Raw genomic sequence first — 11325 nt, forward strand, 5'->3', positions numbered from 1 at the left:
ATGTCAGGGAGGTTTGGACTGAATTTGCGATCATTTTTTAATGTTTTCATGTTGATCACCTGCATCATGACCGATTTCTGTCATCTTTGTTCACCTTGTCCTTCAAATCTCAGTAAGATTTGATGCAACGTTCAGAAATCTATTCTTGGATCTCAGCAGGCAAATACCCTGTAGACAGGATTATTGGTCTGAGTGAACAGTTGGAGTGAAACGAGGGCTTTCCTCCTGTCCCCAGCTAAACGCTGGCTTAGGCAGTAGTATTCTGTATGTGAGACATGAACACATAACTTCTGTCATCCAATGTAACACCCCCCCCCCCCCCCCCCCCCTCAAAATGGTTTAAATGTTTTTGCTTATTCAGGCATTGAATTAAATTCATCTGCAGGCCTTGCTGTGAGTCCTTTTTTTTTTAAACAGAATAACATGTAACCCACATTGTTGTTTCTATATGATATGACTTTATTGTTTAGTTGGTAACCCTCATCAGGGACCTTCATCTGAGCATCATGGAATCCGTGGATGAAGAGTTGACCTGCTCCGTGTGCCGAGACAGCTTCAGCCAGGCCCACCCTTTGCCCTGTGGCCACAGCTTCTGTCCTGCCTGTATCCGTGAGGCCTGGAGTAGCAAGGAGGAAGGAAAAGGTCGCTTTAGCTGCGCCCAGTGTCAGGAGGAGCACGGTGAAGTGCTGTGTGACTGCTGTCCTCCCAAAACAGAAGATGGACGGCCGTCGGTGGCTGTCAAGACCTGCCTCAGATGTGAGGTGTCGTTGTGTGCCAGCCACCTCCAGCCCCATCTGGAGAGACCAGCTTTTAGCACCCACCTGTTGGTGGATCCACTCGGGGATCTATCCCAGCGAAGGTGTCCAGTGCACGCGGAGGTTTTCCGCTACTACTGCGTGGATGAGAGGGTGTATTTGTGTGGAGACTGTTTGCTGGAGGGAAGCCATGCTGTGCACAAAGTGAAGGCGCTGAGACAGGTTGAAGAGGATTTGAAGGTTAGCTTGGTTGGTTGGATAGTATGGGTGTGATTTTTACGTGTTTATCTCTATTGTGATGTTTCTAAAACAATGTTATTGTGATTTCACAGGTCATACTCAAGACGCTGCTCATCAAAGCAGGGAACAAACTGAAAGATGGGGAACAGATTCTCAAAGAGCACGAGAACATAGATCTCACCATGGCTGTGAGTTAAAACGTCTGATCTGTGTAATAGAAATTGAACATGGACTCAAATGCTCTAAAATTTAATGGCATAGCTGTGATTTTGTTTCTCATTACTGGTTCCAGGACTCTCTAAAGCAGGACGACAATCAGGTGGGGCGGCTGGACTCAGACTTGCAGGTCCAGGTGAAGAAGCTGGTGGTGTCTCTGAGGGAAATCACCAAGAGGGAGAGACAACAGGTCATAGAGCGTGTGCACCAAGACTGTGCAAAAGTGAAATATGACATGAGCCAGACAATGAACATCCAGCGCTACCTGACCTTGCTGCTTGCAGAGACGGACCCCTTCCTGCTCATCTGGGTAGGACTCTCCTTATATACTCAGAATAAAAATGTCTCCACTAAAAAACTTCATCAGATCAGACTGGCCTGATACGGCTCATTCAGAATGACAGTTTTTGTTTTTGTTGTTACAGTTTGAATTGGTGATTGTTAAATAGTTAAGGATTGTTGGATGTCCCTTTATTCTTGATTAAAATTCAGGCATGACGACTTTCTGCTTTTAGGTTTAATTCACAACCTCCTGGTCTATCCCTGAACAGGGCAATGGAACACTAAAACACTCGACTGATGCACTGTTAAATTGGGGTAAAGTTAGGAAATCAGATCTTCTTTCAATATACTGTAAAGAAAGTCTGTTTATTCATTCATTCATTTTCCGAACCGCTTATTCCAATTCAGGGTCGCGAGGAAGCTGGAGCCTATCCCAGCCGGCTTTGGGCGACAGGCAGGGTACACCCTGGACAGCTCGCCAGTCCATCGCAGGGCCACACACAGAGAGACGAACAACCACACTCATGCTCACACTCACTCCTAGGGGCAATTTAGAGTGACCAATTAACCTAACATGCAGGTCTTTGGATGGTGGGAGGAAGCTGGAGTACCCATACACGGGGAGAACATGCAAACTCCACACAGAAAGGCCACTGACCAAACCAGCCAAGGATTGAACCAGCAACCTTCTTGCTGTGAGGCCACAGTGCTAACCACTGCGCTACCGTGCAGCCCAAGTCTGGAGTTTGCATGTTATATATATATATATATATATATATATATATACGGATACAGACTTGGGCTGTTATATATATATATATATACATATATATAACAAATTTTTTCTGATAGTTTATCACTTTAAATCATTTTATTTAGTGTTGACATTGAATTTAAATCTTTAACCACAATAATTTTAAGTAAAATTGAAGACACATTTGTCTATGTAAACATAGCTAATAGCAAGATGTTTGTGTCAGGTTATCATAACTATGGAGCAAAGTTGAAAAGTGAGTAATTGCAGATGTACTGTGTTAGTAGAACCGGGAAAAAGACCGTGCAGGAACGGTTTTGAGTTCTCGCTTGAAGGACAGGGGTTTGGTCCGAAACAAAAACTTTACACAGAAATTCAGAGCAAGTCAAGAAACATCATTACATGGTGAATGATCCCACCTTTGCCTTGTGACAGGAAGAGAAACACCATCAGTAGCAAGATGAGCACTCTGTTGTAGTGGAAAACGGAAAAGGAAAATTGTAGTTCATTTACAATGTTGTGGCACATTTACTATGGATTTTTCAGTTGGACATATATAACAACACATTGGTTGGAAATGAGGTCATAAAAATGTTAACAAGTTAAACCCTCAAATTTTAGTTTTTTTTCTCTGATATCACCACATTGAACATTTGGGTCATTCAGTGTCTCCCTCACGTGACTACTATTCTGAGTTTTTTGTTTTGTTTTGTTTTTTTTCAAAAAATTAACGTGGTTTTTTTTCCATCATCTCAGCATTTTAAAACAGCTGAGCATCAAAGCTGGTCAGATTTTGATGAAAAACTGGTGAACTTTAGTCAAGTTATTCACTCTATGCCTTATGAATTGGAAAGGAAATCACTTTAAAAGTCAATATTTTAAAGGAAAGAGCTATTTCTCTCATAGTTTGGCCCAAACATGTTGGTGACATTTCAGTTAGGCCTTGGGAAAGTAAACCAACTTGTCACAAAAGGGCACACAATGTCTCTTTTCAGAAATTGGAATTGTTCAGCAAATTGTGACATGTAGGAATATTCTCCCCTAAATTACAATCCCCATCTAATCACCAGAAAACATTTGTGGGAGCTGCAATAATTGTGACATCCACACCTTAAGTACTGTTACTGTTTACTTAGATGGGCTATCCAAGCAAACATTTACAAACAGTAGTCGGCTAGTAGGTTAGGTTGAAATATATCAAAGCTGAAAGCTTATAGATGCCATATGACAATATACCAGTTACATAAACATATATAATGCTGAATTTCCAGAGTCTAGTGTGAATATATATAATTTCTTTTCTTTTTTTTTAATAATGTGTTTTGAAGCTAAATTATTCACACGGCTGAGCCCCAGGGAAGCTGTTGAGTGAAACAAAGACTTAGCAGACTGAAGCACACAGTCCATCACACATGGAGTGACCTTGTTTTCTTTTTCTTTTCCCATCCATCAGAGCAGATTCACAGGGACATTTGTAGTTCTTTCTGCAGATGTTTTATGACATGTTTTTTTCTGTTGTCCTTTCCATGTCTTCCTCCTCAGGCCTTTCAATCAGATGACACAAAGTAAGCCCAGAGCTATGTAGAAAGATTGTAAATGGTTATGTTGTAAACAGCATTAATATTATTCAGATTTTCATGTTTGGGAGTGTTTTTGTTACTGATAGTTACCGTACAAACATGAACACTGTTTCATCATTCCCATGACTTTTTAACCTTTGGGGTTTTGTATTTTAGGTTATTAGCTGACCTGAATTGCCCACTTTTCACCCCTGAACCCATCAGTCTGGACAGGAAACATATCCTAGAAGACATAGAAGGCAAATATCGAGAATTTATCACTGCCACCCTCCGATGCCTCAGTGAACTCAAAAGGGAGCTCTGTAAGTGGCATTTTCAGCATTTGGCTGTTTCTTAAAGCCTGTTTAATTACTTTGAGGCAAAGGTTTAAGGTTTAATAATATAACATACTTTTTTGTCAAGAGCACATAAGTGTCCTTTAAGTTTCAGGTAAACCCAGCAGCTTGTTAGCTTAGCACACAGCTAGCATGGCTAGCATGATTTTGTCCAAGTCTCCACATATAAAACCATCTTAGAAAATTTGTTCAACTTAACACTTTCATACATGGTGGCCATATAGTGGACACCTATTTACAAGCTTTGTTCTTGCATATTCATGAATGAGGATGGTATTTTTGTAAATAAACCACTTCAGTGGATGTTAGCGAGTCATCCAGTGGGTATCCAATCACTGGAGAAATATAAATATATGATATAACTGAACATAATGTAATTATGCAAGTTTGCCTTATCCATAAATAGGAAAAGAAAATGATACAGCTATATTTTATAGAAGATTTAAATAATATAATTATGATTTTATATTATTTTATAAACATTTTATAGAATCCATTAAATAAATCATAAATCATGAGAAATTCTAAATATTAAACAAAAAAGTATCATTGCATATGTCTGTAAATAAAATACTTTATTTTAAAAATGTTTTTTTATATATAATTTTTATTTATTATGTTTTATTTATTATGTTTTTTAATAATTCATCCATGAAAGGGTTCATTAAAAATGTTTAAAAATAGCCCACCACACATTTTAAGAGCACCTTGAAAATGATTCACTACTCTTCTAAATCATTTTTTTTCATTTAGTGTTTTAGGCGGTAGATAGTATAACTGTCTAACTCTTCAAAAACTCTCCAAGGTATTCACTTGTATTGGGATCTGATGCATTACAAGGCTACATTTGCATAATTTTTGTACTTATAAACCTATTTGCTGCTTTCTTGTGCCCTGTGTATGGAGACATTGAGATCCTGGAAGAGAATACTCATAAAATTGCAAATATTCCATCATAGGTGAAATCTGATCGCTTACATCAGTTGACTCTATTTTGCAGTGACCCATCCCTGAAACAGAAGAGTAGGTAGTTAGCTGTTTACTTCAACCATGAATATTTTTGGAAGAAAGAGTAACCATCACTTAGTTTTTTTTTCCATAGGAAAAATGTGAATCTGTTGTCATCTAACTGTCATTAACAACACAAATAAATATTTTCATAAGTATAACAAGCTATTTTTCAACATTATTATTGTTGTTTTTTTTTTTTATAATTATAGAATTATTTTCATTACACAAGTTTTTTTTAAGTAGCAAAGGACTGTAAATAGTCTTTCTGAGGCAACAAACTCAGTCTCTATAAATTGTCTAATGGATATAAACTAACTTAATTGAAAATGCAAAAATATTTTTTTTATTTATCCAAGAGCAGTGGTGTTAAGCATGAGAGATTTAGCCCCCATCAAGTAACCGGCCGAAAGCACAAGTGTGACTGAAGGAAATCACTCTTTCTTTGTTTTTTCCCACCTGACAGTAACCAGTCCTTTAAGTCTGGACACAAACACGGCCCACCCTCTGTTGAGCATCTCTGACGACCTGCGCTCAGTTTCACGTGTTAAAAGTCGCTTGCCCTGCGCTGCTCATCCTGAGCGTTTTGACCACTGGCCACAAGTCCTCACGGTTCAGACTTTCTCCTCTGGGATGCACTACTGGGAGTTGGTGGCTGAGGGATTCTGGGATGTTGCCATCTGCTATCGACGCATTGGCCGGAAGGGGAAAGAAGCTAATGCCTTCGGGAACAACAAGGTCTGTATCTGAGTAATGATAATGGAATTAAATATACGGCTTTTCACACGCAGTTCTTTAATTTCTTCTCAGTTTACTTCATTTCAGCAAAAATAGCTCACCACTGACAGAACTCAAACACTTTTTAGAGGAGAGTCCTTTACCTGACTTTGTATCTTTAGTCCAACTCCATGCAGGTATACCTACCTGATTCAGTCTGAAACCTTTGGCTGGTTGATATGAAAATGAAGCCAAGAGGAGGTGAACAAGCGTAGATTCATCAGAATGGTTTCAATGCAACACTGAAAGGTTATTATAAAATATTTCCTGAAAGGTACCAAAAAGATGACTGGCCAATTAAAGTTTTAATCTGTTTTACTTGTGAACTAATGAGAGAGAATCAGGTTTTGATATCAGAAATAATTGCAGTGTGTTTCTTATGAAGCTTCCTTCAGTATCTTTTCCTGGGTTTGTTTTCTCCAGTTTGGCTTAAAAGAAAAGGCTTTTGAACTGGTTATCACTACAAGAAGGTCTTTGTATGTCCATGAAGTGCTCTCAAGCACTGCATCCTTTACAACCCAAATTCACTGCTGTCTCAGAAATGACATGGCGATTTACAGAACCAGTGTCAAATGCCATTGCATGTAGACAGTGATCACTTTCATCACTGATTCACCTGCTATACTTTGATGTATAAATCTTATGTATATATGTGGCTAATTCAACATATCTTTGTCTTTTGTACTTCACAATGTGAGCTAATGATTAAAACTGGTGCAAAGACCTCCCTTCTTATTGCAGTGATTTGCTTCCAAAAGGAAAACTCGCCTTTGTTTCTCATCCACAGGTATCATGGAGTTTGACACAGCAACATGACAAGAAGCTTGCAGCCTGGCACAACCGCAGGAAGACGCGCCTCACGTACCAAATGGTTGGCAACCGAGTTGCAGTTGCTGTTGACTACAGCGCAGGGACCATCACTTTCTCAGAGGTGGGGTCGTCCAACAATCTGATCCACCTCCACACCTTCTCAACGACCTTCACCCAGCCAGTGTGCTTGGGCTTTGGACTTTACAAAGCGGAGCTCAACAGTCGCATCTCTATCGTTAAAGTCTGAGGCTACAGAAAGGATGACCTGGAAAGCAGCTCTGTGGGTTTCTTTGACACAGACTTGTGTTGGATTGTTTGCAAGGAGCTTTGCTCTCAGACGGATTTTGACTGTTCAAAACTGTGATATCAACTTCCAGAAGAGACCTCAGCGGATCTGCATGAGCAGAGGTGCAGATGCTCATTTCTTTTAAAAAAAAGAAAAGAAAAAATGTCTACATCTTTTTTGAACATCATTTCAATAATGGGAAGCATTTTTATTCTATAATACTTACATTAAAAAGCTGCTAAGACAGGTTGCAAATTTCTCAAATCAGATCACTCCATCTTTCTGTTTTAGTTTCCTTTTGCGAGCACCTCAGTTGTGGAAGGTGGACCCTCGGGCTGTTGTGTAATCATGCCCATAAAGGAAGAAAATTATATTTTTATGAGGCAACTGGTGCCTATGATCTGTTAAGCAAGTTTTAAATTAGCTGTAAAATCTTATAAAGGTGGCTACTTGGCTACATGAAGCACAGGTCTACAGTCATGCAGGTGCACAAGCATCGGGCCGGGGCGTTTGATCCTTTTTAACTCAGTGTGAACACACATGAGAGTCGGCGTTTTCACTGGAAATTACAGAAGAAAGGGAAACAACTGCCACTCATTCGCTAACTTTGCTCTTTGAAGCTGCTCACATACCCAATTATTTTTCTTTATTTCACTGTAAAGGTGAGTGGGTGGGTGCGGCGTAGAGGGTGAGAAAGAAGCAGACGGAGGGAGGAGGGGGAGTTGGCTGAGAAAGAGGACACAGAGAGATAGAGACGCAGAAAGATCACAGTAACACTCTGGATTGGTTGCAATCAGCTCGACTCTCATGCTGTAAGATAATGTGACAGAAGAGCTTGAGGATAAGGATTTTTTTTAGCTTCTTTCGGTTCTTCATCTGCTGGCGGAAACATCTGTTTTCCCCTGATGTGAAACACAAGATCATTCAAGTTGAAACAGGTGATGATCTACTTTTTATTCACTTACTATTAGATTGCTAATGCACAAAGCAAGTAGTTAAATCATGTTGGAGCACTTTTTTATGATGAATTGTAGAGATTTTTGTCATTATGTGAATATTTGTCCAACCAATAAGTTGTTGCATTTGTTGTTGTTGTGGTTTGTTCTCTTAAAGTTGAGAAGGAAAAAGAAAAGGATAAAAACCCAAAACAATGTGTAATATCAGATTGAATAACTAGAAAGGGCTGCTGAACTTCCAGTGGAAATAAAAAGAAAATGCAAATGAAAGTAAAAAGCATGTTTTATGTGTAGCTGCTGCATACGGATGAGAAAATGTGAAACAAAAACACAAGTGTGCATGAGGGAGTGCGTGTCGAGGTTGCGGGAGGTAAGGAAGGAGGGAGGAGGGTATGTGTAGAAAACAGATGGTCACTCAGTGGAGTTGTTCCCCCACTCTATTTCCCTTTCTCGCTCCCTTCTGGGCCTTACATCCTCCCCCTTGTCACCTCTCCAGAAACCTACCTCATCACTTTCTTTTTTTTCCTCACCTCTCCCTTGTACATCACCTTCGTGTCTAGTATAGAGCCTGAACTCAGATCTGCTCTCTCTTCTCCTCAGCTACATCCCAGCATCTTGTGTGATTTTCTGCTGAGGAAATCAACTTGCAAAAACCAAGATTTTTTTTTTCTCTGTGTGATTGTCAGCGTGGCTCCTGCTGACCCAGCACATACAGAAGGTTTGGGATTTGTCTGGGCAAAAGAAAAGCTTCTGACTGGCAGCTATGACCTCTGAACCAGTCTGAGTTTCATCTGGACTATCCGCTGGTGTTGTGTCTTTACTGAGGGTACCACTTAAAGCTGCTTACAGGTTTAATTAAGAACATTTTTCTCTCTCATCCTATTCTTTCTAACTGGGAAGGGCTGAGGGATTTCCAGTGAGGCCATCTCAGTAGCCGTGGCATGCTTATTTACACTTCAGATTGATCAGAGTGACTCTTCTTTATCATCATCAAGTAGGGATACATTTCCCCAAACATCCAAGGCTTAGTCATGCAGCTCAGCTCAGCCCAGTTTGACCTCCTGACCCTGCTGAGTGTGCTGCTGTTATGGGGTCCACTGGGATCCAGAGGCCAGAACGACACAGAGCCCATCATCCTTGAAGGGAAATGTTTGGTGGTGTGCGACTCCACTCCTTCATCTGAACCCGCTGGTAATGCTTTGGGCATGTCTGTCCGCTCCGGCTCTGGCCGAGTGGCCTTCTCCGCCAGCCGCCAGACCAACCACGAACCCACGGACATGAGTAACCGCACCATGATCATCTACTTTGATAATGTGAGTATAGATAAGTGTTTGTCCGCTAACAATGATGCTACTGCTTGATAAAATAGGCCATTCTTTACATATCATGATGGTTCGTTTTAGTTTCCACATTGTGTGTTATATAACCCGCCTTTCTGTCACCATCAGATTTTGGTTAATGTGGGCACTCATTTTGACCAAGAGAGTAGCATCTTCCTGGCACCGCGGAGAGGTGTATACAGCTTCAATTTCCATGTTGTAAAGGCTTACAACAGACAAACTATTCAGGTATGCTCCTACTTGTGCGATAGTAGTTACATTCCAGCTCAGCCACATGTCATGTGTAATTCCCTTGCCATCTTGTCTCTTAGGTCAGCCTGATGGTGAATGGCTGGCCAATGATTTCAGCTTTTGCTGGGGACCAAGATGTGACCAGAGAAGCTGCCACCAATGCCGGCCTGGTGATTATGGAGAAGGGGGACAAGGCCTACCTCAGACTGGAGAGAGGCAATCTGATGGGAGGATGGAAGTACTCCACCTTCTCTGGGTTCCTGGTCTTCCCCTTGTGAGAAAAGTGGAAAGATTTGGTGTTGTGAGGGTGACATGAGGAGAAAATGGGTAGAAAGTAGGCATGAATGAATAAGAGAAAATAGCAGAAGATATGGGAGTAGAGAGGTTACTATACAGCGCATGTAAAGTTGAAAGCAGGACTGACCTGTAGACTGTAAATCCAGAAAACTCCCACAAACATAAAGGAAGGGCAAAACACTGCAGAAACTCTCAGTAAATGATTTGTCTGTGGAATTTGTCTTCACTATCTCTGTGTATAAATACCTGTGTTAATTGTGACAAAATTACTAAAGTAGCAATGTGCAATGTGGGCCTCTGTGCTAAGAATAAACACAAGCCCTAACTTTTTTTTTTTTTTTAAATTGAAGATGTTTAAAACACTGCTGGTCTCCAAATAATATCTATTTGAGCTTAAAAGAAGACGTGTTCCTTATTTGACTGTGCTGTATGACTGATTTTCTCCTAATATGCCTGTCAGTATCCTGCAGAAGATGTTTATTTATTAAAAATTTCTATTCAGATCAAAAAGTTAAAATAAAATTACCAAAATTTGACTGAGAGTATCTTTGGGTAAGTGTGCAAGAATGTATGCAGATGTGTTTTTTATGACTCATTGGGAGTTTTACTGGTAAATCTGCTCATGCAAAGTAGTTTTTCTCTAATTTTTTATGGTGCACTGCCCAATGCCACAGCAGCGATTTGTAAATATAGTTCCCACCAGCAGAGCTGGCATTGGCGTGGACCACGCAGACCAGCATGGGACAGAGTATAAATGCGTTGTATGGCGGATTCTTCTCACAGGGCCACAGACAGATGGATGCTTTGGCGAGCAGACAGGCTCATCCCTGCAGGACTGCCGTGGATAAAGTGTGGTTTGCTGTCACATTTAGTCACTTACACTTCATTGGTTCAGGATCAGCTCTTTTGTCTCTCTCTCTCTTTCTCTCTGTTGTTTCTTAATGGTTTCTTAAATGGGCCTGCTTCATTACCTGAGTCCTTCATTTCCAGTTCCAAGATTCTTGGGAGAAAGAATTCCTGGGAAATGGAAAACTGGCCTTTCCTGCTGAAAACTGAAGAAAAGTCAGTAGCAATATGTGAGAAGTTGTGTGTTATTCTTGTTGAGGTCTAGTACATTTTTGTGTTACCCCACAGAAGAAGCATCAATGCTTCATTAATCAACCATGGTAAACAGGCAACATCCTCTAAAGCCTGGCACCCAAAAAAGATCTGCAAAAGTGGCACGTTCTCAATTAACCAAAAAGTCCCTTATTGTCATTTTGTTTGAATTTGTGTTAGTCCAAAATGCAATGTCATCTCATTTCATAGGATATTTGTATTGTCATTCCCTCACAAAACCTTGTATCAGAACCTAATGGAGAGGTTTTGATTACTTCGCCATATTTATGCTCGTAAATAAACATATTACTAAATGAATTACAAATTATTACCACCATCACAGCGGATGTCATGTAGGCT

The 11325-nt window shown here is 40.3% G+C and overlaps 2 protein-coding genes across 2 annotated transcripts; both read left to right on the top strand.

Moving 5' to 3' along the window:
• Positions 1-506: 506 nt before the first annotated feature.
• Positions 507-7004, top strand: trim110 (tripartite motif containing 110; the record flags this gene model as incomplete). Its single annotated transcript, XM_079243689.1, has 7 exons — positions 507-995; positions 1088-1183; positions 1288-1521; positions 3790-3812; positions 3984-4129; positions 5637-5908; positions 6735-7004. The coding sequence occupies 7 exons, from the start codon at positions 507-509 to the stop codon at positions 7002-7004; spliced, it is 1530 nt and encodes a 509-aa protein (XP_079099815.1).
• Positions 7005-9030: 2026 nt separating this feature from the next.
• Positions 9031-9848, top strand: cbln12 (cerebellin 12; the record flags this gene model as incomplete). Its single annotated transcript, XM_079243691.1, has 3 exons — positions 9031-9312; positions 9448-9567; positions 9651-9848. The coding sequence occupies 3 exons, from the start codon at positions 9031-9033 to the stop codon at positions 9846-9848; spliced, it is 600 nt and encodes a 199-aa protein (XP_079099817.1).
• Between the last annotated feature and the right edge of the window lie 1477 nt (positions 9849-11325).

Source organism: Telmatherina bonti, assembly GCF_933228915.1.
Source record: "Telmatherina bonti genome assembly, chromosome: 7".
Taxonomy (NCBI): domain Eukaryota; kingdom Metazoa; phylum Chordata; class Actinopteri; order Atheriniformes; family Telmatherinidae; genus Telmatherina; species Telmatherina bonti.